Raw genomic sequence first — 27,843 nt, forward strand, 5'->3', positions numbered from 1 at the left:
AAGGATGGTGTCAGTAGGGCAGTGGACAGTGTCAGTAGTTCTTTATTTATTTTTACAATTGAATGTTTAGTATTTTTTTTTTTTCCAAAATTATTTTTGGGAGCCAGTGGATGGTGTTGGTAGGGCAGTAGAGTGTGCCAGTAGAGCAATGGACAGTGTCAGAATTTCTTTTCATTTTTTTTTTTACAATTTTCTTTTATTTATTTTTACAATTTATTTTTGTTTTTCACAATGATGGGGGTAGTGGGGCAGTATCAGGAGAGCAATGTATGATGTCAGTGATTTTTTGTTTTTTATTATTATATCTATTTTTTTTACGGTTTTGTTGTTTATTATTTTTTTTTTATAATTTTTTATATATTTTTTTTCACAGTGCTTCTGGGGAAGCCCTGTTGGGGGGCTTTGGTGAGATATCAGGGGTCTAAACAGACCTCTGACATCTCTCCTTTGAGCCCCTTGCTCAGCACTGAAGATGAATGGACAGGAAACAGTCTCTCGTCCATTCTTAAACTGAAGCAGAGTAATTACAGTTTACTCTGCCCAGTTATTACAGGACACAGGAGCGTTAGCTCACTGTCTCCAATTCATAACAGGAAGGGGGCGGTAAATTACATCTTTACCGGTCCCTGCCTCTGCTCTTCATTCTGACACATCCCCTCCACAGCCTGCAGGAGAGTAGAGGAGAGGCGACTGCAGGGGAACGAGGGGAGGCGGAGGAGGAGGACAGCAGGCCGGAGGAGAACAGAGGGTGGGAGTGGAGGAGGAGGACAGCAGGCCGGAGGAGAACAGAGGGGGGCAGCGGGCCAGAGGAAAATTAAGGGGGCGGAGGAGTAGGACAATGGGCTGGAGGAGAACGGAGGGGGACACATGAATGACACCACTGCCGCCCAAAATCAGCCCTGCAGATGGTAGATCGCAGGGCACTCGTGGGTGTCCGGGAGCCTGCTACCAAAAGAGGGAGACTCACACACCTTGCGGGAGACTTGGGATGTCTGTATTCAATACCACCCACCATCAGAGCTGTGAAAGAAGTTACATCATTTGCAGTGTCTCAAAGACTACAGAGGGTTGTGTTTTAGAGTGGTCACTGCATAACACAGGGAACAGACGATCACTGACGGCCACACTAGGAAGAACGGGGAATGTTTGTTTACACTCACCTCTCCCCGTTCTTCCTCTCTGTGACCCGATCGCGGGACACCAGCGGCGATCGTGTCTACGGGTCCCGCAGGCACGGTCACGGAGGACAGGACCGAGTCACAAGCGCGCCGGCGGCGGCGCACTTGAAACCCACGGCTGGGCATCTTAAAGGGGACGTACCCGTACGTCCATGTGCCCAGCCGTGCCATTCTGCCGACGTAAATAGTCATGCGGCGGTCCTTAAATGGTTAATGCATTCTCTTGCCTTTACAACGTCTTTAACTACTAGCCGACCAGCCACCGTCATTATACGGCGGCAGGTCGGCTCTCCTGGCCGACCTGCCGCCGTATAATGATGTAGCTATACGGCGGCTCTTTGAGCGGCCACTAGGGGCGCGTGCGCGCCCCTCGCTCGCCCCCGACTCCCGTGCGTGTGCCCGGTGGGCTCGATTGCCCCCGGGCACCCGCGATTGCTCGTTACAGAGCGGAGACCGGGAGCTGTGTGTGTAAACACACAGCTCCCGGTCCTGTCAGGGGGGGAAATGCTGATCTTCTGTTCATACAATGTATGAACAGAGGATCAGTGTTTCCCCTAGTGAGGCCACCCCCCCCCACAGTAAGAACACACCCAGGGACATACTTAACCCCTTCCCCGCCCCCTAGTGTTAACCCCTTCACTGCCAGTGGCATTTTTATAGTAATCCAATGCACTTTTATAGCACTGATCGCTATAAAAATGCCAATGGTCCCAAAAATGTGTCAAAAGTGTCCGAAGTGTCCACTATAATGTCGCAGTACCGGAAAAAAATCGCTGATCGCCGCCATTACTAGTAAAAAAAATATATTAATAAAAATACCCCTATTTTGTAAACGCTATAACTTTTGCGCAAACCAATCAATAAACGCTTATTGCGATTTTTTTTTTTTTCGAAAAATATGTAGAAGAATACGTATCGGCCTAAACTGAGGAAAAAAAAATTTTTTTTTATATATTTTTGGGGGATATTTATTATAGCAAAAGGTAAAAAATATTCATTTTTTTCAAAATTGTCGCTCTATTTTTGTTTATAGCGCAAAAAATAAAAACCACAGAGGTGATCAAATGCCACCAAAATAAATCTCTATTTGTGGGGAAAAAAAGGACGCCAATTTTGTTTGGGAGCCACGTCGCACGACCGCGCAATTGTCAGTTAAAGCGGCGCAGTCCCGAATCGCAAAAAGTGCTCTGGTCTTTGGGCAGCAATATGGTCCGGGGGTTAAGTGGTTAAGCTTCTCCCTAAAAGTCTGCCTGCCAAGGGAGTTCAGTATCTCTGGCATGAAGAATAACATATCACTGAGAAATGTATATGCAAGGTGTTTTACATCGTGGTATCCTTTTTGTTTTGCTGCCAGTTTACATTGTGTTTTACCAGAACAGGGTCTTTTCCTTCTGTCTTTGGGGACTTTTTCTATAAATGATCTCCTTTGCCTAGAAGGAATTCACAGTTGAAGAGATTTAATGATATTAAAACAAACATAGCAATAGAGTTTGGAAGTACGATGTTATATCTAAGAAAGCCGTAGGCACAATGTTTTACTAATGTTTTGTTTTTAAACTTACAAAATGTTACAGCCCAGTTAAACTAATGCATGATTGTTCTTGTTTACTCCTTAGTAAATATGGGTTATTACTGAGTATGTTGTTAACCACTTGACCTCCTGAAAGTTTTACCCCCTTCATGACCAGACATTTTTTTTTCTATTTAGCACTGCGCTACTTTAACTGGCAATTGCGCAGTAATGCAGCACTGTACCAAAACTAAATTTATATAATTTTTTCACACAGAGATTTCTTTTGGTGGTATTTGATCACCACTGGGTTTTACATTTTTTATTATATAAACAAATAAAGTAAAAAAGTTGTTTTCTACTTTTTTTTATAAAACATATCCAATAAAATAACATTTTATAGGCCAAAATGTATTCTGCTACATGTTGCAAGTGCTGACAGTGATCGAGACTGATCTTGCCAACTCTGCATTTTTAGGGACACTATACTATTAGGAACACTAGTATAATGCTGACCATGACCACGATATGGACCCGGTATACTAGTAATGGTGGTGATCTGCAACTTATAGTGTTACTATGATAGTGTGGTGGGCAATCAGGGACCGGCGCTAGCCGACACTGGCTGGGAAGGATGGTAACTGACTTTAAGTGACACTAATCAGTTATACTGTACACTATAACTGTACTAATGGCACTGGGTGTGTGACAGGGGATGATCATGAGGGCAATCGATTGCATAATTGTGTGCCTAACAAGTGTATGTGTGCTAATTTTACTCTGGCTGGCTGGCATTTCTTCCTAATTTCAACTCTAAACACTAAGTGAAATCGGGAAGAAAAAGACAACTAGATCTGGATTGTGTTTACTAACGCACACAGATCTGTGCTGTGATTGGCCACAGCCATCAGCAGGTTCACAGCCAAAATCATTGGCTGTGAGCCTGCTGACAAACGCATGCTGTGTTCAACCAAAGCATGAGACACAAGAAGCACACTTACCTGTAGACCATGAAGTTCCCTTGCGGTGTACAGGTAGTTTGTGGAGGAACAAAGCCGCTGGACAGCAGTAATAGTTAAACTGCTGGTTGGCAAGCAGTTCCTAAACACATCATTGATTTACTTATTAGTTGGAACAGTAGGTCTATATGTTGGAACAGTGTTTTTTGTATGTTTGTATATGTGTGTGCAATTTTGTCTATAAATAAGATAGGCACATGCACTACCTAGCTAGGTGGTGTGTAAGGCCAAAGCCTGGATTCTAGTTTGTATCAGGTGGATCAGTGCCATTTGTTATTGAATAGGACTGTTGTGTCAGGATTATGTTAGAAAACTGTAAAACTGAATATATCTTTTCACTGTAAATCTATGGGAGCCTCATCTTGTCAGTTTGGGTTGGTTTAGTCAAACTTTTTACTCCAGAAATTAGCTTTAAGTGTACCCTGGTCAAAGGGCATGAGATAATGAATTATTGTGTCCACTTAAAAAACATTTGACACTTCTTTTCCTGGTGTGAAGAGATCATCTCTAATGTTTGACTGAGAGGAATGAGGTTTTCAGTCTGCCGCTGTGCTTTCTATGAATATGTGGCTCAAACACTATGAGTTATCACTGTAATAATAGTATACAATCACTGATCACTGTCATTCTTGATAGCTGGATAGTATTAGTGTTGGTCACAGATGATGGCTCAAATATATTGCTCAAAATGTGCATTGTGTTCAACCCCCGATCTACTGATCAATCAATGGTGCAGGACATATTTACTTCTCCACAAACTATGCTTGCTAAAGCATACTTAAATAAATCTGCAAACCACTATTGGCTTCTGAAAATGGCCATAAAACACAAGTCCATTATATATTTATATTTGAAAAAACTGGAACTTTATGACAGGGAAATACTTTTTTCAGCCAGGAAAACTTATGAAGGACCTGGCTGCAGGCAAGGGTTTGAATATGGTTTGGTGGCATGCTATGAATTGCTCCTACCTCTGTGCTGGCCAACTGTACACTCCTCTATTTGATTTTCTTTGTGTGTTTTAATTCTGCTCACCAGTGTTTCTGCACTGCTCCATCCCATTCTCACCTGTGTGGTGTTTCAAACCCATCCTGTGGCTACTTAATGGGGTTTGCCTCTTGCTAGAGCATACTTGTCTCATCTCTAAGGCTGTGTACAGACGACCAAACATGTACGATGAAACTGGTCCGTCAGACCGTTTTCACCGTACATGTCTGCCCCGGGGATTTCTGTATGGTGGCTGTACTCACCATCATACAGAAATCCGCGCGTAAACAATCCGCGGGGCGTGGCCGCGCCGGCGACGTGGGCGGCCCTGCCAGTTCAATGCTTTCACGCATGCGTCAAAGTCATTCGACGCATGCGAGTGATGGCGGGCGCTCGGACATGTACGGTAGGTCTGTACAGACGACCGAACATGTCCGAGCGGACAGGATTCCAGCGGGCTGTTTTAAAACAAGTCCAGAAATATTTGCCCGCTGGAAAAAGGCCCGGCGGGCAAATGTATGCTGGAATCCTGTCCGCTCGGGCCTACACACGACCGAACATGTCTGCTGAAACTGGTCCGCGGACCAGTTTCAGCAGAAATGTTCGGTCGTGTGTACGGCCCATAACAGATCACTATACACACGGTCGGAATTTCCGACAACAAATGTTCGATGTGAGCTTGTTGTCGGAAAATCCGACTGTGTGTATGCTCCATCGGACATTTTCTGTCGCAATTTCCGACAACAAATGTTTGAGAGCTGGTTCTCAATTTTTCCGACAACAAAAGTTGTCGGAAATTCCGATTGTCTGTAGCCAATTCTGATGCATAAAAATCCTACGCATGCTCAGAATCAATTTTATGCATGCTCGGAATCATTGAACTTAATTTTTCTTGGTTCATCGTAGTGTTGTATGTGACCACGTTCTTGACATTTGTGTGACCGTGTGTATGCAAGACAAGTTTGAACAATCCGTCGGAGAAAAATCCACAGTTTTGATGTCGGAATGTCTGACCGTGTGTACATAAGAGTGATCTTCGGCTGCTAGAAGAAGCAAGTAAGGGGTGCTTGTTCAACTAAACTTTGACAAAAAAAATTGGAAACTGATTTGTTTCTTTGCAGAGATGCACCAGATTTTGCATTCTTAGGCATTCTCTAGCCTTAGTAAATACTGTAACGTTCTTTTGTGTTTATATTTGAAGTGAGTGCATGCTGAAAAAGTGGCTAAGCAGTCATTACACAGAAGTACAGTGAGCTTAGATAGTGGGAGGAGTGGGGATAAGGTTTTGTGGACTTCTTTTTTATATTTCAATAGAAAAGGTCATTGTTTGTATATAACCTCATACAGTATATATCTAGCTCTACATACAGTTGTGCTCAAAAGTTTGCATACCCTGGCAGAAATTGGAGACATTTTGGCAATAATATTGAAAATATGACTGATGCCACAAAAACTCTTTTCTTTAAGGATAGTGATCATATGAAGCTATTTATTATCACATCGTTGTTTGGCTTCTTTTTAAATCATAATGATAACAGAAATCTCCCAAATGGCTTGATAAAAAAATGTTAATCCCTGAAATTTTTGGCCTTGGTACAAGCACACAAGGAGACACGCACAGGTTAAAATGGCAATTAACATTTAATTTCCCACATCTGTAGCTTTTTAAATTGCAATTGGAATTGGTGTAAAAATTGTCAATGAGTTTGTTAGCTGTCACTTTATATGGATGGAAAAGAATAAAAAAAGATGTTCAAAATCTTAAATTTGCCAGTAAGTACCGTTCAACCACTTATTAACCACTTGCTTACTGGGCACTGCGTCGCTTTAACTGACAATTGCGCGGTCGTGCGATGTGGCTCCCAAACAAAATTGACGTCCTTTTTTCCCCACAAATAGAGCTTTCTTTTGGTGTTATTTGATCACCTCTGCGGTTTTTATTTTTTGCGCTATAAAACCAAAAAGGCTGAGGCCCCATTACACACCATAGAATCCATCCGCAGATAAATTCCAGCAAATGGGTTTCAGCGGATAGATCCTATGGTGTGTACACGCCAGCGGATCTTTATCGCGGATATATCCTCCCCTGGGATGGATTCCAGCAGATCGGATATTCGCTGACATGCAGAACATATCCATCTGCTGGAATCCATCCCAACGGATGGATCCGCTGGTCTGTACAGACTCACCGGATCCATCCGTCCTAAGGGATCCCCCGCATGCGTCGTAATGATTTGACGCATGCGTGGAATTCCTTATATGACAGCGTCGCGCACGTCGCCGCGTCATAATCGCGGCGACGGCGCGACACGTCATCGCCAGAGGATTTCGGCGTGGATTTCAATGCGATGGTGTGTACACGCCATCGCATAGAAATCTGCGGAAATCCTCCTATTCGCGGATAAATTCTCCCGTGTGTATGGGGCCTCATACGTATTCTTCTACATATTTTTGGTAAAAAAAAAACGCACTAAGTGACTGGTTTGCGCCTACAAAATAGGGGACAGAATTATGATTTTTTTTATTATTATTTTTTTTTAATAGTAATGGCGGCGATCTGCGATTTTTATTGGGACTGCAACATTATGGCAGACACATCGGACACTTTTGACACATTTTTGGAACCATTCACAATCATACAGCAATCAGTGCTATAAATATGCACCGATTACTGTGTAAATGTGACTGGCAGGGAAGGGGTTAACACTAGGGGGCGAGGAAGGGGTTAAATGTGTGCCCTGCATAGTGTTTCTAACTGTGGGGGAAGGGGACTGACTGGGGGAGGTGACCGATCTGTGTCCCTATGTACAAGGGACACAGCATCGGTCTCCTCTCCCTGAGATTACGTGGATCTGTGTAACGGCCGATCGCGGGTGCCTGGCGGACATCGCCAGGCACTGCAGTGATGTGGCGCGCGCGCCCCCCATTGGCCGGAGGAGCCGGGGGACGTCTATAGACGTCCTTGTGGCCGTCTTTAGACTATAGGCTAGATACCAGGGGGCAGATTCACAGAGCAACTACTTTAAAATTTCCTGCGTCGTATCTTTAGTTTGAATCCTCAAACCAAGATACGACGGCATCTGGGTAAGATCCGACAGGCGTACGGCTTTCGTACGCCTTCGGATCGCAGATGCAATACTTCGGCGCCCGCTGGGTGGAGTTCTCGTCGCTTTCCGCGTCGGGTATGCAAATGAGCTTTTTCCGACGATCCACGAACGTACGCACGGTCGTCGCATTCTCTTACGTTGTCTGTAGTCGGCTTTTTTCCAGCGTATAGTTAAAGCTGCTATTTTGTGGCGTATAGATAGACTTGCCATGTTAAAGTATGGCCGTCGTCCGTGAATAGGGATGGACGTAAGTCACGTTGAAGTTAAAAAAATTACGTTGCTGCGACGTCATTTAGCGCAATGCACGGCGGGAAATTTAGGAACGACGCATGCCCATTTCATTCGGCGCGGAGACATGCTTCATTTAAATGAAACCCGCCCCCAACCCGCCCAATTTCAAATACGCCGCCAGAAAAACACTACGCCGCCGTAACTTACGGCGCAAATTCTTCCTGGATTAGAATTTACGCCAGGTAAGATACGGCGGCGTAGCGTATCTCTGATACGCTGCGCCTGTCCAATTGTCTGTGAATCTGCCCCCAAGTGGTTAAGAAGTGGAACATTTGGGGATCTCTTGATAACAAGCCACGGTCGGTTAACCAAGAAAGCTTGCAGCCACAACTGCCAGAGGAATTGTTGGGTATACAAAGAAAAACCCACTGCTAGCCTGCTGCAAGAGAAATACAGGTTGCTTTGAAAAAAACGGTGTGGGTGTTTTTAAGGAGCACAATACGATGATACTTTAACAAAACTGATCTACATGGTCAAGTTGCCAGAATTAAGCTTTTACTGTGTCAATGCCCCAACAAAAAGCCTGGTTACAATAAGCCCGACCACACCTTGATATGCCTCACCGGGCTTTTTTGTGGCATTGGTCTACCTGATCTTGACTTGGTATCAAGAGATCACTTAGAGGCTCGGTTCACACTACCCGACTCCAAAGTAGTGCAATTTTCAGTGCAATTTTGGAGTCCGACTTTGAAGTGAGCTTGATAAGACTTTACGCTATCTGCCATTGAAGCCGTGTCAAAGTCAGTTCAAATTATTCACAGCGACTTCAGTAGTGTAGTTTGGAATGGCTCTCATAGAGATACAGTACATGGCATTTTACATGTCCTGCGACTTTGGGTCTCACTAGTCGGATTCTAAGTCACAGGATTTTGAACCAAGCCTTAAGGCCCAATACACATGATCTGACTTTTTGACAACAACGGTCCAACGGACTTGTTTGATCAGACAATTTGACCGGGTGTATGCTCCATCGGACAATTGTTTTCGGTTTTTCAACAGACAAATGTTCGCTGTGAATGCACTCAAACTTCTGCCGTGTGTATGCAGCGCCCATTCGGACCAAAATCCACAGAAAAGTCAGATGGAAGTCCGATCGTGTGTATGAGGCTTAAAACTTTCTAAAATGCTTTATGTGCTGGGCCTCTATCCATTTTAAGTTGGGATTGTAGGTGGTATTTGATTATAATTTACTGCTTGAAATTGTAAATATGCTTTTGAAGCATTTCTACTTACCGGTATTTATGTTGATTACAGAAAGAGATTAAATAAAGTGCCTTTGTGCTTTATAGCTGGCAGTGAAATGATTTCCCTGTGCTCCGGTATGTTTAAAAACAGATCACTTATGAATAAAATGAATCTTTATTGTTTATGCATTTAGTGTCTTAAAAAAAACATTTAAATCATGAGTCCCTGCTTGTTGTTTCTGCTAATGACTTTTAATTTAAAGCTCTTGAACCACCTGTGGATAATCACAATATTTTACTATTTCACTGCCAATCACATGTGATTTAAGGAACTACCTTACAGCGGTTTACAACTTGGATCATTTGTTCTGGTTTACTTATATTTTAAATTAGTTCAATGGGGGGGGGGGCATTCAGGGGGGTTAACGAGACTTAAAGTGGAGGTTCACCCGATTTTCTAACTTTAGCTTAAATAATAGTCGCCTGGATGTATACTACAGATTCGCGGTGAATGCTGGGACATCAGCATTCACCGCATCCCGGAAGCAAATAGAGGAGGGCTTCAGAGTGCCCACAATTAGGATGGCAATGTCCATCTTAGATTTTAAAAATTATCCTTTTCGGGCAAATAAAAATCCTGGCGGCCTGCAACTATGGGACTAGTGAGTACAAGCTGCATTATGTTAACAGCGTTAGTTAATATTGAAAAAAAAAAAAAGTTTTTTCCGCGGAACCCCTGCTTTAATAAAAAGACCCATGCTGCCTTCAATTATACCATAAAAAAAAGAAAATAAATAAAATACACCGAACACCATACATTTTTCCTTTTAAGAGTACTAGCAATAGGGTACACAGAATTTACTAAATTTGTCAAGTTTATCGAAATATTGACCCTAGGTTTTTTGGATGACTTATTTTTAGTATTGCATATAATACACAGAAAATAGCAGAAACATACGAGGGACTCACAGCCATTCTTCACTACAGTGTGATATCTCTTATACTAAACTACAAGGTCGGCCCAGCTCGCCAGACAGACCAGGTCACATAACTCTCTCAGACCCAACCAATTACTACTCCTCCTGCCCTCACTGTTTCCAAGAAAAATATAAAAATGTGGAAACTTTTTGAAGACCCAATTGCCATTTTAGATCTACTCTTTCATGATAATCCTTTTGCTCTATGTGATAGAGTATGCAACTAAACATGGGACTTTACAGGTACCAATTCCAGTACACAAAAGATATAATAAATTGCATACATTTAAAATTTCATAAAATATATAAAGCAGGTACATACTGTCACATTGCTACAGTATCCCCCTTTAACTGCCCCATCATGTGTTCTAATACAAAAGATAACCAATTCATATGAGTAAATTTTCCAACTAATGGAGTCAGAGTGACGTCTGAATGTTTATAACCCAATGTGAAAATTAAGCCAGACACATTAAAATTATGCCGACTTCCATATATGTGTGAACCCAATTATCCATGGTTGACCATAGAAAAGTCAAGGGACAACAGGGCAGCCACTCCCTCCTTGACTGTCTATAAAAGTTGTATAAATAAATGTAAAATCAAACTTGTACATTTTACAATAGTCCAAGCCAAGTGATATGATGGCAAAATGAATGATCAGATTGACACCTCCCCTATGATTATCTTATACCAGGAGCATGGTGCTCTATGAGTGTCTTTTGCCCACATTAGTGACGAATATGTAGCTTTGCATATAGGGACACTTTAAAGATAGGGCCTCTTGCTTAAGATGGAATTGCTAAAGAACATTAAGAAAAAAACTGCTAAAGACTGCTAATGAACATGAACCAAAAATTGCCTTGACTGTATACACTTAAGCTGACAGCTGCTGTGTTAGTCTTGTGATTGGTTTGCTTTGATGTTAATATACTGATAAAAATCTGGTTTGGTTGTACAGTATTTTATATAACCCTTGCTAATGGTAAAAAAAAAAAAAAAAGGCAACTACAAATCAGGGTAATAGTGCAATTATTTATAATATATTCCAACAACATTGGTTTATGTACAACATTTACTTAGTCAAAATCAATATTCGGAATGCAACTTAACTGTGCTATTAAGCTAGGCTTGGCAAGCTTTTTAGCCAGGCACTGATTTCTTTAGAGGCATGACAAGACTTTAGAAAGGGCAATGCAAAATTAAATAAGAGAAGAATATCCTTAAAGGGGTTGTATGGGTTCAGTTTTTTTTATATACGCAAACATGTTACACTTGCCTCCACTGTGCAGTTCGTTTTGCAGAGAGCGGCCCCGATCGTCCTCTTCTGGGGTCCCACGGCAGCTTTCACGGCTCCTCCCCACAAGAGCTAACCCCCTCTGGGAAACATTCTCCCAAGGGGGTTACCTTGCGTGAGCGGTCCCGTGTGATACACTCAGCGGCCATAGCCGCCAAGTGTATGACTCGGCCCCGCTCTCCAGCGCGCCGCGTCATTGATTTGATTGACAGCAGCGGGAACCAATGGCTGCGCTGCTATCAATCTAACCAACGAACAGCTGAAAGAGCTCAGGTAAGTAAAAAGGGGGCACCGGGGTGCCGGAGAGTATAAGGTGTTTTTTCACCTTGCATAGGATGCATTAAGGTGAAAAAACACAAAGCTTTACAAACCACTTTAAAGCCCCACTCTAGCAAAAGTAGCATTGATTCATGTAGCATTTGCTTTATCCAAGCTGGATGTCAGAACGCTGCACTCCTGTGATAAAAAAAAAAAAACATTCAAGATCTATTGGACAATCAAATGGAAACATTTCAATCCTGATTATTGGATCACTGGATGGTTCAGGTTGCCTCTTCTACTTTTGTGACCTCAGTGTTTCTATCTGCCCTTCCTCCTTGAGGGTTGGGGAGGATTTATTTGCTGCCATTTGCTCGCTCTGGCTATAATACAAAGGACATATACCTCTGAGAGTCCATAGAGACCACCCTGTGCGATATAGCTTATCCCACATCCTTACTTTGTTTTTAAGAAAAATTGATGGAATGTTCCTCTTTATCCTTGACACCATTACAGCTAATATGTACACTTTTGTTTCCTAAAAAAACACCCTGAGGAAAGAATCAAAACTGAAACGCGTCAGCTGAAAGATCACACTCAGCTATCTGCTTGACTACTGGTGTATTTTTATTCAGATCGGTATACATTCCATATACTGTTTTGTTATAAACATGTCTTTTAAAATGCTATATCTAATAAATACGTCTGTTATACTTCATACATTCCCTAGTATACATTTTGTATAGATACCTACGCCTTAAAAGTCCACATTCTCTTGTTTTCATTATATTACTGGATGCGGCATCTATAAGAATATGGTATCTGGTATCTATAAGAATACACCCTCCGACCACCCTTTTGTTTACCAAAACAGGAGCAGACAGAATGAGGCGCAGCTAGACATTGCAACCAATGAGCTTCTATCTTCATCTTGTTTGGATACGTTTTTAAAATAAAAGATAGAACCTGATTGTTTGCCATCCATATCTTCTCCAAATTCTGGCTTCTCCAGTTCTGATACATTTCCCACCTAGTTTTTCGTCTGTTGGGGTTGGAGTTTGAGTTTTCCCATTGATGATATCTACCATCTCAGCTGTTGATCACTACAGATTACCATCTTCATGATTGCTTCCCTAGCAAATATCATTTTTCCTAGTCTTTGAGTTGCAGTTGCGCTATATTCGTTCCATTATAGACTTAACAATGCTTCAAGGGATGTTCCCAGAATAGGTTATTTTTAAAGACCAGCTCTGATGGACTACATTTATTAAATGGCGTTTTCAGGCAGTAGTTCCTCAAAAGGTTAGGCCCCGTACACACGTCCGAGGAACTCGACGTGCCAAACACATCGAGTTCCTCGTCGAGTTCAGTGTGGAAGCCGCCGAGATCTCGGCAGGCCGACTTTCCTCATTGAACAACGAGGAAATAGAGAACATGTTCTCTTTTCGGCCCGACGAGTTCCTCGTCGGCTTCCTCGCTGAAAAGTGTACACACGACCGAGTTTCTCGGCAGAATCCAGCTCCGACCGAGTTTCTGGCTGAATTCTGCTGAGAAACTCGGTCGTGTGTACGGGGCCTCACTGTGTTTATTTGGAAATTGACATTTCACTTCAAAATAAAGCATGTTGTCTGTTTATGCATGTTAAGCCATTGAAATGGTGGTGAAGAGATCAAACATTTTTTGTGCATTTGTATCCATAAAAATGCATGTTTGTTAGCACAAACGTGCATCATTTAATGTGCATAAGTGTGAAAGGGCCCTGATTCTGTATGTAGGCGTTTGGTAATTGAGTTTTTTTTTTTTTAGGGAATTAAAGATTGTAGTGCAGTCTGTTGGCATGACTGGCATGTTTAATTAACAAGTCAATTGGGTTTGCTAATAACATTGCTTTTCTCGTGTGCAATTAAACTTGTATAGGGCACAACGGTATACAAAACACTATGGGCTGAAGCAAGCATAAAGGGCCTTCTTTACAGACATGTCAGCCTTAGGAACCAGGTGATTAAGTAATTTGCTGACTGTAACATGCAAAACTCCCCAACAGTGTCTGGATAAGACGTTGGATTCAGCCTACATGTCCTTACGGAATAAAAATAAACTTGTTTGCCCAAACCTGGCTTATTTAGTATTAAGAAAAACTTTGTTATTCAGAAGTTTAAGAGCATCTGAACCCCGCCAGCAGCAAAGGAAGGTCTTATGTTACAGAAATGTGTTATTTAATTATTATTAGAACTACATTTAGGACGTGTCTGCATAATTTAAGTCCCTGTTGAGTGCCTTCAAATGACACCAGGTGGACAACATACTGTGCAAGGTGTTATGAATTCTTAATAACTTGTAACTTGCTAAAGGGTCAGTAAGCATTTGTGTGCCATTTTAACAGTGAACAGAAAAGTGTTTACTTTTTACTGGCTCACTTTAAAGCTGGTTATTCATAGTACTATTTTAAAGTGAACATGTGTTTTGCCAATGCGGGGAATAGTACCAGTTTTTTTTTAAATAACAAACATGTTATGCTTACCTGCTCTCTGCAATGGTTTGGCACAGACCAGCCCCAATCCTCCTCTTCTCCCGTCCCCAGGCAGCATTCCCAGTTCCTTCCACCCCCTGCTGAGTGCCCACCATAGCAAGATGTTTGCTATGGGGGCACTCGTGAGCTCACTCCCAAGCTGGCTCTGTATGCCCCAAGCTGGCTCCCACCCTCCACTCCCTCCTCACTGGCTATGATTGACAGCAGTAGGAGCCAATGGCTGTCTGATCCTATGAGGAAGAGAGCCAAGAGAGCTGCTCTTGTGCACATAGCTGGATCGAGATCAGACTCGGTAAGCATTAAGGTCTAAAAACCTTTAGACTTTAGGACCATTAAAAAAAAAAAGTTGAGTGCAGCTTCCCCATACCATTTTTTTTAAATGGTTCTAAAGTCTGTCATTCTCTGCATTAAAAGTTTGCACCTTTTTTTAGAATCATACTGAGCTAGGTGCTGCATCTGTCCCCCGATACCTCTGCACTGAGAACCGAGTGATCGAACACCACCGACCGCTTGGTTATGACAGCTCCCCGAGCAGAGAGCTGCTGATTGTCAGTCACGGCTCTCTGCTCTGCTCGCTCACTGGAGCGCTGAGCTGTAGATGGGGCAGGGGCAGCCAGCTCAGTCTCTCAGCGCCTCGCTGAGAAGGTGAGCCGGGTGTCGGTTCAGGGACCTGGCAGGTCCAGACTCCATTGTCGCAATGCCTGGACCGACTTCTGTGATCTTAACAGAGACCGAACTTCAGCCCGCTCTCCCAAAATGGGTTTAAGGAGTGAAAAACTAATTGTACTACTGTGATCCATAAGAGAAATACAGCCAAACAAGCTCTGGCTATACTTCTCCTTTTAAGGTAAAAAACACCCCACTACCTGGCCTACCCACCCCACTACTTAAACACTTATCTGGCTCTTGTCACCATTCCAGCCCTGCCTCAGCTCCAGCACAGCTCCTCTCACTTACTGGTCCCGCATAAGAGCCATAGGCTCCTGCTGCTGTCAATCAAACTCCTCTGGAAGGAGGAAGGAGCAGGGGCGTGCTTTACCAGGGCTGTGTGGATCTATGAACGGGAGAATGCACCTACAGGTGTCTCCTTTGCATTTGGCTTGCTAAAGAGGCACCCGTAGGAGCAGAAAACATTGGTGGTGGACTGCCAGAAGAGAAGGTACAGGATTTTTTGTGCAATGTGGTTTCATAGAGTAGGTAAGTAGAACATCTTTTTTTTATTTTAACAAAAAAATTCTATGCTTTAGTATCACTGGGGAAGCACTGGGGAAACTCTCTCACCTTTCCTCCCCTCCCCTTACACTCTGTTCAGCTGCTGGAAACAAAGAGAATGCCCAGTAAATTCAGTTAAGGCCAAGCATTTGACTCACTCCCTTCTTCCCGCAACCACAGTAGCAGCATTGGTGCTTGGTCCAGCACTGTCACACTGAGTGAGATAGTATTGTCATGACTTGAATCTATATAATGACTTTACTCTTCTTTAATTGTGGCTGTTAGGAGTTGTGGGGGGAGCAAAGGGATGTGTGAGCTGGTGGGGCAAAGGACAGGCTGACTGATGATGTAAAGAAATTATAGTTATTCCACTTAACTTAGACTTATTAGCTGTAATTAAAAATATAAATGTTTTTTTTCTCTCAACAGAGATGATGTTGATGCAATGAAGAAATCACCATCAGACAGCGCTGATGAAAAAGCCAATGGTACTCAGTCAAAGAGTGTTAGTCGGATTGGCAGCAGCAGCAATCCATTCCTGGATATTCCCCACGATCCAAATGCAGCAGTGTACAAGGCTGGTTTCCTTGCACGCAAACTCCATGCAGATATGGATGGGAAAAAAAGTAAGCTCTATAATGACTTTATTTTCCATGTATTACTTCTGAGCCTGTTCTGAAACTGTTGATTTGCATGATTATGCAGACTCAGGCTAATAGTGCAGATATTTCAATGTATACACAAAGCCCTAAGTGTTATAATGGCCATCAAGTAAGCCTAGAAATGTATATTACAATTTATTGCGAGCGTGTTTTGGGGCAAACTTCGGCACGGAATTTGCAATGTACTTTTTTTGTGGTTCTTTTGCACAGTCGACTTCTGAAAATGTAAGTGCAATAATAAACAAATTGAATTTGCTATAAAACACGTAGATAGAAATATAATGGACAAATAAAGTTAATATACGCAGTGAATTACATTACTATTACCCCTGGAGCTGGGAACTTATACTATGTACAGCCTATGTCGATTAGTTACTTAGCCCAGTGAACATGCTGAAAAATTTCTTTGCACAAAAATCCCAATCCTGTGCAAGGAAAATAAAGAAAAAAAGTATTTTTGGTGGCACATGATTGGGTGATTGAAGCCAGCATATCTTCCTCACATTCGCTAAGCTAAGGGAAATGTAATATTGCAAAGTAAACATGTTATACAGTATACCTTAAAGTGATTGTAAAGTCTTTTTTAAAAATAAATAAAAAATAACAAGCATGCTATGCTTTCCTGCTCTGTGCAGTCGGTTTTGCACAGGGCAGCCCAGATCCTCCTCTTCTCAGGTCCCTCTTTGGCTCTCCTGGCCCCTCTTTCTGTCGAAGCTTGCTATTGGGGGACCAGAGCCGCAGCCCTGTGTGTCCATTCAGACATGGAGCTGCCATTCGACCATGCCCCCTCTCTCCCCTGATTGGCTAACTGACTTTAATTGACAGCTGCGGGAGCCAATGGCGCTGCTGCTGTGTCTCAGCCAATAAGGAGGGAGAGTCCTGGAAGGCCAAGGGATTTGTGGACATCGCTGGACAGAAAGGGGGCTCGGGTAAATATTAGGGGGTACTGGGGAGGTTGCTACACACAAAGAAGGCTTTTTATTTTAATGCATATAATGCATTAAGATAGAGAAACCTTCTGCCTTTACAACTCCTTTAAGTAAATGAGGATCATTCCGGGGAATTCAAAATTGTCCTTGCAGCAGTTTTCTGGTGGTAGTTCCCTTTAAAGGGGTTGTAAAGGTAAAAAAAAAAAAAAAAAATCCCTAAATAGCTTCCTTCACCTTAGTGCAGTCCTTCTTCACTTACCTCATCTTTTGATTTTGCTTTTAAATGTCCTTATTTATTCTGAGAAATCCTCACTTCCTGTTCTTCTGTTTGTAACTACACACAGTAATGCAAGGCTTTCTCCCTAGTGTGGAGAAAGCCTCCTGAGGGGGGAGGGGGCGAGCAGGAGAGTCAGGACGCCCACTAACACACAGCTTCTTTCTCTATCTGCAAAGTAGAGAGTGTCCTGACTTGCCTGCTCGCCCCCTCCCCCTTCAAGAGGCTTTCTCCACACCAGGGAGAAAGCCTTGCATTACTGTGTGTTGTTACAGACAGAAGAACAGGAAGTGAGGATTTCTCAGAAGAAATAAGGACATTTAAAAGCTAAATTGAAGGATGAGGTAAGTGAAGGAGGACTGCACTAAGGTAAAGGAAGCTATTTAGGGGAAAAAATTACCTTTACAACCCCTTCATGATAGAGATAAAACCAACCTTAACACACAAACCTAATTTTGCAAATTTGACAAGTGAAAATGTGTCAAAGTCAACACAAACCCTAAAAATGGTGGACCTGCATGTGTGTTGGCATGGCTACTAGTAATCTCAAACAGGGTGAAGGTAAAACGGTGACAAGCAGGAGGATTGCTGTCACCCCATAATCGCAAATGTGTGGCAGAATCATCATGTATTTTTTTTATTTTTTATGAAAACTGCATTAATAATAATAAAAAAAAATATATATATATATATATATATATATATAGATATATATAGATATATATATATATATATATAATTAAAGTGATTTTAAGATATTAGATCGTATTCGAGATTTTGTATTCATATCTACTTTACATATTTTTTGCATGCTGGTGAATGCTGCCTCTTTGGTGTAAACCTATGAAGCTAAGAATATTAGCAGAAGATTGTTTATTATTTAGAATATTTGACCACTGAAACTTTACAGTCACCGGTGCTAACATCGGGTACCCCTGAGCAATATTTTTGGAGTTTTGACATTCATATTATTCACCCACAACAAAGCAGTGAAGCACGAACAAGCCAAAAAGCTTTTCTTCAATGTACCACAAATGAAAAAGCTATTTTCAACTGACAGCTCTACAAAATTAAATTAACCGTGGGCGCTTACTTGTATTCATGGATGAATTCATCTAGATTATAATCATTGACTGATTCCCAAGTCTATGCATTACAATGATCTTCAGCCTTGTGAGGACGTGGTTGGTGCATATAACGAAATATAGGCCTTTATTTAATCTCTGCTTACAATTTTGTAATTGTTCTCTACATTTTTGATGGCAAATTATGAAAAAGTGCCTGTTTTACCCATGACACTATTCATTTAAAGTGGAACTCCAGGCAACAAGCGAATTACGTGGTTGAATTTTACATGAATACTGATTTATCTGTCGATGGATCTTGTAAATGATTGCTTCCTGGGTTAGTTTTACCACGTCTTACGTCAGCTCCCTGCTCATTGGACAAAGCCCCAGTTTTACTGTCTAATGAGCCAATTGGAATAAAAGGTGACAAAGGGAGCTGGATTGCTCAATCAGGAAAATAATTGCTTGAAGTGTATCTATGGGCAAAAACTTTTTTTTTTCTAGTCTTTTATAAAACAGATAAAGTTTGAAACTTCGATGAAGGTTTTATTGCTGTGTGTGTCACTGCTAGGTATAGTCACACTGTTTGTTAGCTTTGGTGATCTCCAAAACATAAATCATTAGAAATCCAAACATTTAACCCCTTAACCCCCGGACCATATTGCTGGTCAAAGACCAGAGCATTCTTTGCGATTCGGCACTGCGTCGCTTTAACTGACAATTGCGCGGTCGTGCGACGTGGTTTCCAAACAAAATTGGCGTCCTTTTTTTCCCACAAATAGAGCTTTCTTTTGGTGGTATTTGATGACCTCTGCGGTTTTTAGTTTTTTCGCTATAAACAAAAATAGAGCGACAATTTTGAAAGAAATTAATATTTTTTACTTTTTGCTATAATAAATATCCCCAAAAAATATATAAAAAAAAATTTTTTTCCTCAGTTTAGGCCGATACGTATTTTTCTACCTATTTTTCAAAAAAAAAAACGCAATAAACGTTTATTGATTGGTTTGCGCAAAAGTTATAGCATTTACAAAATAGGGGGTAGTTTTATGGCATTTTTATTAATATTTTTTTTTTACTAGTAATGGCGGCAATCAGCAATTTTTTTTCGGTACTGCGACATTATACGACATTGTATGAACAGACGGTCAGGCATTTCTCCCCTGACAGGACCGGGAGCTGTGTGTTTAAACATACAGCTCCCGGCCCTCGCTCTGTAACGGGCGATCGCGGGTGCCTGGCGGCGATCGCGCCCGCCAGGCATGCGCGTCAGGATCAGGGACGAGCGGGGGGTGCACGCACGTGCCTCCGGCGGCACGCACGCCCCCTAGTGGCCGCTTCGCGAGGCGATGTAGAGCTACGAGCTCTCACGCAGAGGAGCCAACCTGCCGCCGTATAACTGATGCTAGATGCTATAAGTTTTGCGCAAACCAATGAATAAACGCTTATTGCGATTTTTTTTTTTACCAAAAATATGTAGAAGAATATGTATCGGCCTAAACTGAGGGAAAAACATTTTTTTTTATATCTTTTTGGGGGATATTTATTTTTGTTTATAGCGCAAAAAATAAAAACCGCAGAGGTGATCAAATACCTCCAAAATAAAGCTCTATTTGTAGGAAAAAAAAGGACGTCAATTTTGTTTGGGAGCCACGTCGCACGACCGCGCAATTGTCAGTTAAAGCAACGCAGTGCCGAAGCAAAAAGTGGCCTGGTCATTTAGCAACAAAATGGTCTGGGTCTTAAGTGGTTAAAAGAGAAGTTTGGGATTTAAAAAAAAAAGCTATCATAGTCACCCTATGTGGCTGCAGCATCAATCTGATGCTAAAGCTGTCCCCTGCTGGTTTTAAGACTAATGCCGCGTACACACGACTGTTATTCATGTCATGGAAAAAAACAAAGTTTTTCTCGACGTGATTCCTCTCAAGCCTGCCTTGCATACACACGTTCGTGAAAAAAATACAACACGTACGACGGCACTATAAAGGGAAAGTTCCATTCGAATAGCACCACCCTTGGGGCTGCTTTTGCTGATTTTGTGTTAGTAAAAGTTTGGGGAAAGACAATTCGCGCTTTTCAGTCTTCGTGCTTTTCAATTTGTTATAGCGTGACAAATGTGCTATCTCCATTACAAACGCTAGTTTTACCAGAACGAGTGCACCCGTCTCATAACTTGCTTCTGAGCATGCATGTTTTTTTCCCGTTGTTAAAGCCTACACACGACCGTTTTTCACGACGTAAAAAAAATGACAAGAAAAATTTGAGCATGTTCTAAAATTTTAATGGCCATTTTTCACGTCAAGAAAAATGCTCTGGAGCCTACACAAGGCCGTTTTTAATGACCATTTTAAAAAATGGCATTTTTCACGTCATGAAAAACAGTTGTGTGTACGCGCCATAAGAAGCAAGTGATCACGCTGGGAGACTAAGCCAGCTACTGGCCAGTCATTTGGGTGAATTTCTACATTATTGTTGGGATCCCTGTAGGCTGTACCGGTTCCACGGGCTGTGACCCACATGAGAAGTATGGCCAAAAAAAAGCCCATACTTCTCTTTTAATTAATTTTTGTTTTTCTTGTGTTCTGGTTACCACAAACCATTCCTTTTAATGGAATGCCATATGCATGGAAACACACAAAAAATAATGCAAGCACTACTTTTACAAATCGTGCTGCACCATGTGGTAGCTGCAAACTTGTCACCATTGCAAAATGCATTTGGAGTGCCAGTAAAAATGAATACAACCTAATCAGTGAAGTGTTCATGTAGGTGAGTAGATGTGGGCGGCACAAATTCATACTTCTGCGGTTGCTCACACTGGTACAGTTATCTGTTCCTAAAAAGGTCCCAAAAACTGATGTCTGTGATTGGCCAAATGTGAAAAGGGGAGGATTGGAAAGAGCTCAGTATTTCAGAAGTGTGAGGAAGTGAGTGGAAATCTCTGTGAGGGAAAATGTCACCCTTACCGATGTCCTCATTGGAAAGTATCCCTTCTACATTTGTTCCAGTGAGAACTGCAAAAACGTTGTATTTTACCTAACTAGCGATTCTGTGATGATGTTCACCATATCAATTCGTAAAGATCTCCCCAAAGGGGACACACAAACAGTAGCAATATAAAGGTGGATTCTAACCATTCCACATTCAAAACCAGAAAGACATTTTTTGACTGGAGTTTCACTTTAAAGGGGTTGTAAAGGTTCGTCTTTTATTTTCTAAATTTGTTCCTTTAAGCTAGGGCATTGTTGGTTCACTTACCATTTCCTTTGATTTCCCTTCTAAATGTTTTTTTTTTTCTTTGTTTGAATTCCTCACTTCCTGTTTCTCCTCAGTAAGCTTTCCACCATCATCCGAGCAGTGGAAAGTCATTTAGAACACCTTACTGAGGAGGAACAGGAAGTGAGAAATTTAGACAAAGAAAACAAAGAAAAAAAACATTTAGAAGGGAAATTGAAGGAAAAAGTAAGTGAACCAACAATGCACTAGCTTAAAGTAACCTATTTAGAAAATAAAAAACAAACCTTTACAACCCCTTTAAGCTTCAACCATAGTTATGTGTTTAGGCAGGGATGATTAAACATTGGACAGCGGCTTTAGTTTATAGGTAAGACACTTGCCAGTTTATATTATTATTGGTTCCCAGCATTTCGAGCCTTGCACTAAAAAGCTGTCCTTTTATGGGATTATAATTCCAATTCATTTTTTCCCATCTCAAATCCAATATGTACCAGTGTTCTTTCCTTTCATGAGTTTTGAATTATGTTTACTTCTTATAATTGCTTTTGACATTTTTGCTTAGTCACGCAGTTTTGTTTTTGATGCCCTTCAGCTCCTAAATTGTATTGCAATGAATAATGTTTACATTAAATGCACTTTTCTTTCTCTGTTCCAAACTAGATGATGTGCACTGAATAAAAGCCCTGAACGGTCTACTGTACTTTCATTCTGAATAGTAATTGTGCTTTAATTGCAGCCCTAGCAAGGCTGTGTGCTAAGGTTGCTGTATTTAGCTGTGTAGCTATATCTATTTACAAAAGAGAACAAGTAGGAATGAACGGAGGCTCTAACTCCATCATTTTTTCTTCTCAGTTTGACTAGGGTTTCTGTATTTTTCCTTTTTTTCCCCACTTTATACTGCATGGATTTTATAACCGTTTGTTCTTTCAAAGTGGCCACATAACTTTAGTCCAATTTTGGTATAATTAAAACTATTTGTTTTTTCATTACCAAAACTATCTGTGGTTTATTATGCTAGAATTCTGCAAACTGCCAGATATATGTGTACAAGTTTGAATTTTAGTTCCTCTTTCTTGCCAGCATGTAAAATATGAGTATGTAAAGTACACTATATTGCCAAAAGTATTGGGACACCTGTCTTTACATGAACTTTAATGGCTTCCCAGTCTGAAGCCTCGTACACACGATCGAGAAACTCGACGGGCGAAACACATAGTTTTGCTTGTCGAGTTCCTTGTTAGGCTGTCGAGGATCTCGGCGAGCCAAATTTCCCCATTCCCGTCAAGTAAAAAGAAGACATGCTCTCTTTTTGGCTCGACGAGATCATCGACAGTTTCCTCGTCAAAGTGTACACACGACCGATTTCCTTGGCAAAAAAAAAAAAACAGCAAGTTTCTTGCTGTTTTTTTGCCGAGAAACTCAGTCGTGTGTACGAGGCCTTAGTCCGTAGGGTTAAATATTGAGTTGGCCCACCTTTTGCAGCTATAACAGCTTAAACTCTTCTGGGAAGGCTGTCCACAAGGTTTAGGAGTATATCTATGGGAATGTTTTACCATTCTTCCAGAAGCGCATTTGTGAGGTCAGGCACTGATGTGGACCAGAAGGCCTGGCTCGCAGTCTCCACTCTAATTCACCCAAAGGTATTCTATTGGGTTGAGGCCAGGACTCTCTACAGGCCAGTCAAGTTCCTCCACCCCAAACTTGCTCATCCATGTCTTTATGAACCTTGCTTTGTGCACTGGTCCAAATCATTTGGTGGAGGGGAGATTCTGGTGTGGGTTTGTTTTTCAGGGGTTGGGCTTGGCCCCTTAGTTCCAGTGAATGGAACTCTTAAGGCTTCAGCATATCAAGACATTTTGGACAATTTCATTCTGCCAACTTTGTGAGGACAAAGGTCCATTATGACATTGATGGGCGAGTTTGGGGTGGAGGAACTTGACTGGCATGCATAGAGTCCTGACCTCAACCGGATAGAACACCTTTAGGATGAATTGGAGCAGAGACTGCCAGCCAACATCAATGCTGCAATGGCTGCACATGCAGCAGAGGACCGTCAACGAGTACATGTATGAGTATGGCACGAAACGCTCAGGCTGGCTCTGCTTTTTTTCCCAACACCAATGGCTGCTCATAAAGGATGCACTGTACTGTCACCATTTGAGGAGGCCACAAGGATGGTGAGCCGTGACAATGCATGCATCAGTGACACAATCCCTGTTGTGTTCCTGCTGCAACAGACTCTGCGTGGCATTATGGACATGGCACTTGAGGCAGAGCATCGGGAGGAGGAGGACTTCCTTTCCTCTCAACGCCCACTTTATGCAGACACAATTGTTCCTACACCTCCAGGACCTTAATATGCTTCTTCTTCAGCCACTCCTTTGTTGCCTTGGTGGTATGTTTTGGGTCATTGTCATGCTGGAGTACCCATCCATGACCCATTTTCAATGGCCAGGCTGTGGTAAGGAGATTCTCAACCAGAATTTAATGGTACATGGCCCTGTTCATCGTCCCTTTGATGCGTTGAAGTTGTGCCTCTTAACAGAAAAACACCTCCAAAGCATAATGTTTCCACCTCCATGTTTGACGATAGGGATGGAGTTCTTGGGGTCATAGGCAGCATTCCTCCTCCTCCAAACACAGCAAGCTGCGCTGATGCCAAAGAGCTTGATTTTGGTCTCATCTGACCACAACACTTTTACCCAGTTTTCCTCTTAATCATTCAGATGTTCATTACCAAACTTCAGACAGGCCTGTACATAAGCGACCTTGCGGGCGCTGCAGGATTTCAGTCTTTCGCAGTGTAGTGTGCTAGCAATTGTTTTCTTGGTGACTAGGGTCCCAGCTGCCTTGAGATTAGTGACAAGATTCTCCCGTGTAGTTCTGGGCTAAGTCCTCAGCGTTCTCATGATCATTGAGTAGGTCTACAATCTTGTCCCAGACATCCTTGGACAGCTCTTTTATACAGGTAACAAGCTGATATTAGGAGCACTCCCTTTATGCTGGGTTCACACTGCAGTAGGCTTCGGCTCACAGCAAGAGTCCAGTGCGTCACAGTTCACTGAACGTCTGAATTTTGTTACTGAATTTAGACCTGAAACGGACCAAAAGACGCATAGGACTCATGCAGTTTGCACCGGAGCCGCTGTGGAGACGTGTTAACCTGCTCCATAGAGAGCCAGTCACAATCTCCTGCTGTGCGAATTGGATGCAGGGGAACTTTCATCCAATTCGGAATAGTGTGAACCCAGCCTCAATAGAGTGCTCCTAATCTCAGCTCGTTACCTGTATAGAAGAACCCTGGGAGCTAAAAATCCTGCTGATTGATAGGGGATCAAATACTTATTTCACTCATTAACCTCTTCAGCCCCGGAAGGATTTATCCCCTTAATAACCAGGCCATTTTTTGCAATATGGCACTGCGTTACTTTAACCAAAAATTGCACAGGCGTGCAACGCTGTACCCAAATAGAATTGATGTTCCTTTTTTCACACAAATGGAGCTTTCTTTTGTAGGTATTTTATCACCTCTGTGGTTTTTTAACAATAACATTTTTGGAAAAAAACTTTTTTTAAACTTTTTGCTATAACACATATCCAAAAAAGAAATGTATTCATCAATTTAGGCCAATATCTGCTACATATTTTTGAAAGGAAAAATCCCAATAAAGCGTATATCTGTTTGCTCAAAATGTATAGCGTCTACAAAATAGGGGATAGATTTATGGCATTTTTAATATTATCATTTATTTTTATAGTAATGGAGGTGATCAGCGATTTTTAGCAGGATTGTGACAGACAGATCGGACACCTTTGACAGTTTTTTAGGACCGTGACATTATTACAATGACCAGAGCTAAAAATCGTAGATCACTGTATAAATTACACTGGCAGGGAATGGGGTTAACACTAGGGGGCTCAAGGGTTTAAGAGTGTCCTATATATATATATATATATATATATATATATATATATATATATATATAATTTGGAAGTTCCTCTCTATATAGGATTTTAAAGAACACCGATATGATTACAATAAGGTAGCATAATGATCCTGCTGAAATAATAATCTAAAAACTATTTTTAGGCCCCGTACACACGACCGGATCGATCCGCTGAAACTGGTCCGCCGGACCAGTTCCACCGGACAGATCCGGTCGTGTGTAGGCCCGAGCGGACAATTGTCCAGCGGATCGGACAGTTTCCAGCGGATAAAAATTTCTTAGCATGCTAAGAAATCTGTCCGCTGGAAACCTGTCCGTCGGACGTGTTCGGTCGTCTGTACAGACTCACCGGACACGTCCGACTGACCGTCATCCCTCGCATGTGTCGTACTGGTTCGACGCATGCGTGGAAGCATTGAACTTCCAGGTCCGCGCACGTCGCCGCGTCATCGTCGCGGCGACGGCGCGCGCGGCCACTCCCCGCGTATTGTTTAGCGAGCGGATTTCTGTCTGATGGTGTGTACAAACCATCGGACAGATATCTCCCAGCGGACATGTCCGCTGGAAATCGGTCCGGCGGACCGTTTTCAGCGGATTATCCATCTGTGTGTACGGGGCCTTAAAGTGGCTAACTAATGGCCCAATAAATGCTGAATATCCAGCATAACTGAATAGTGCATGTAATGGATGTGGCAGACATAAGAAACTAGTGGAAAATACATTTTTTTTTAACTGATTTGTCTAATTTAAGTGCAAAAATACTATGTAAGCATCCCCACAGTGATCAGCAGGGACTGATGCACTCGGCCAGATTAAGGCCTTTCACTGGTCCAGGCTTTGCATATTATAATAATGCAATTATTTCATAGTGAAAAGCAATGCCACCTAAAATTGCCCTGTACTATGTTGCATTTTTTTAAATAACATTTTTATTAATATATATAAAAAACAATATATAAAAAATCAGGAAAAAGATTTGTATATAATACAATAAAGTTATGAGTATTATGTTTAATTACATACCCAATCACTTTGTGCAGATACTGTAAGACTTTGCTAATTTGAACAGCATAATTATAGTGCTTGATATTTTTGCTTAAAGTAGAAGTTCTAATACTAAAATCTGTAAATCTACTGGTATCCACCATCTAAGACTAAGAATTCGCTATGCATGCCTTTTCTGAAGCTGCTTCGGTCCAGTCTCCAGTGGCGGTTAGCTCTCTGCAGGAGGACAAGCCGGGCAATGCCTGGGAAGTAACGTCACCCATGCAGTTACTATGGAGCTTTCGTTGTCTGCTGTCTCCTCTGCACGTGCCTCCACAAAGAAGCTGCCACAGACAGCTTAGCATGGGACTGGACCAGAGCAGCGCTTTCTTCTTTACAAATCTAGATAGGTTAGTCTTAGGTTGTGGATGCCAGTAGATGTACAGATTTTAGTTTTAGGGTAAACTTCTACTCTAAATATGCAACTTCTCTATCTTTTATCATGGAGAGGTATACAAGATCAAGTTTTATGGTATAAAGCTATAATTATTAAGGTGACAATGTGATGCAGTGGTGATCACAGCAAGTTTATTTAAAAAATTATTTGCCAACACTCCAAAGCACTGCAGATTTTATACCAAAATACCACTAGCTTAAAAAGTCAACCTTATATTAATACAGCTCTTATAAGCTCCTGACGGGACAGTCTGAAAATGCTATTAGTTCCAGGGTAACTAGTCAAGATAACATGTGACTGCTCAGGCTCAGACGAATGTTGCCATACTGAGCCCACATTTCACATTGGGCCGCATTTGACATGCAATTTAACATGCATATATAAATGTATATTTAATAGACTAAAAAAGGAGAGAATAAGAGAAGTTCATTGCTAGGTTTGTATATGCCTAACACTTTTTACAGAAGATCACTAAGAGAGCATTTACAAATCGGTATACAAAATTCAGTTACCAAAATATGTAAAAGTAAGCTTGAAAATCCCAAATTACTTTCAGGTAGATATTACATCAACGGTTTAGATGTGCGAATAGTAGAATACAACGGGGCAGATTCAGATAGATCAGCGGATCTTTAGATCCGCGTAATCTATCTTATTTACGATCCGCAAGTTTTTGAGGCAAGTGCTGTATTCATAAAGCACTTGCTCGAAAGTTGCGCCGGCGGATCGAAATCCC

General features: G+C 41.8%; 1 protein-coding gene across 4 annotated transcripts in view; it reads left to right on the plus strand.

The window, feature by feature from the left end:
* The window catches only part of PSD3 (pleckstrin and Sec7 domain containing 3), a 703,925-nt gene that overhangs the window by 592,007 nt on the left and 84,075 nt on the right, over positions 1–27,843 (plus strand). For all 4 annotated transcript variants that reach the window (XM_040325287.1, XM_040325286.1, XM_040325291.1 and 1 more), the window contains one exon: positions 15,980–16,176. In XM_040325287.1, coding sequence (XP_040181221.1) covers positions 15,980–16,176 — 197 coding nt within the window. The remainder of the gene's footprint in view (positions 1–15,979; positions 16,177–27,843) is intronic.

The sequence above is a fragment of the Rana temporaria genome, chromosome 1 (genome assembly GCF_905171775.1).
Source record: "Rana temporaria chromosome 1, aRanTem1.1, whole genome shotgun sequence".
In the NCBI taxonomy this organism is placed as follows: Eukaryota; Metazoa; Chordata; class Amphibia; order Anura; family Ranidae; genus Rana; species Rana temporaria.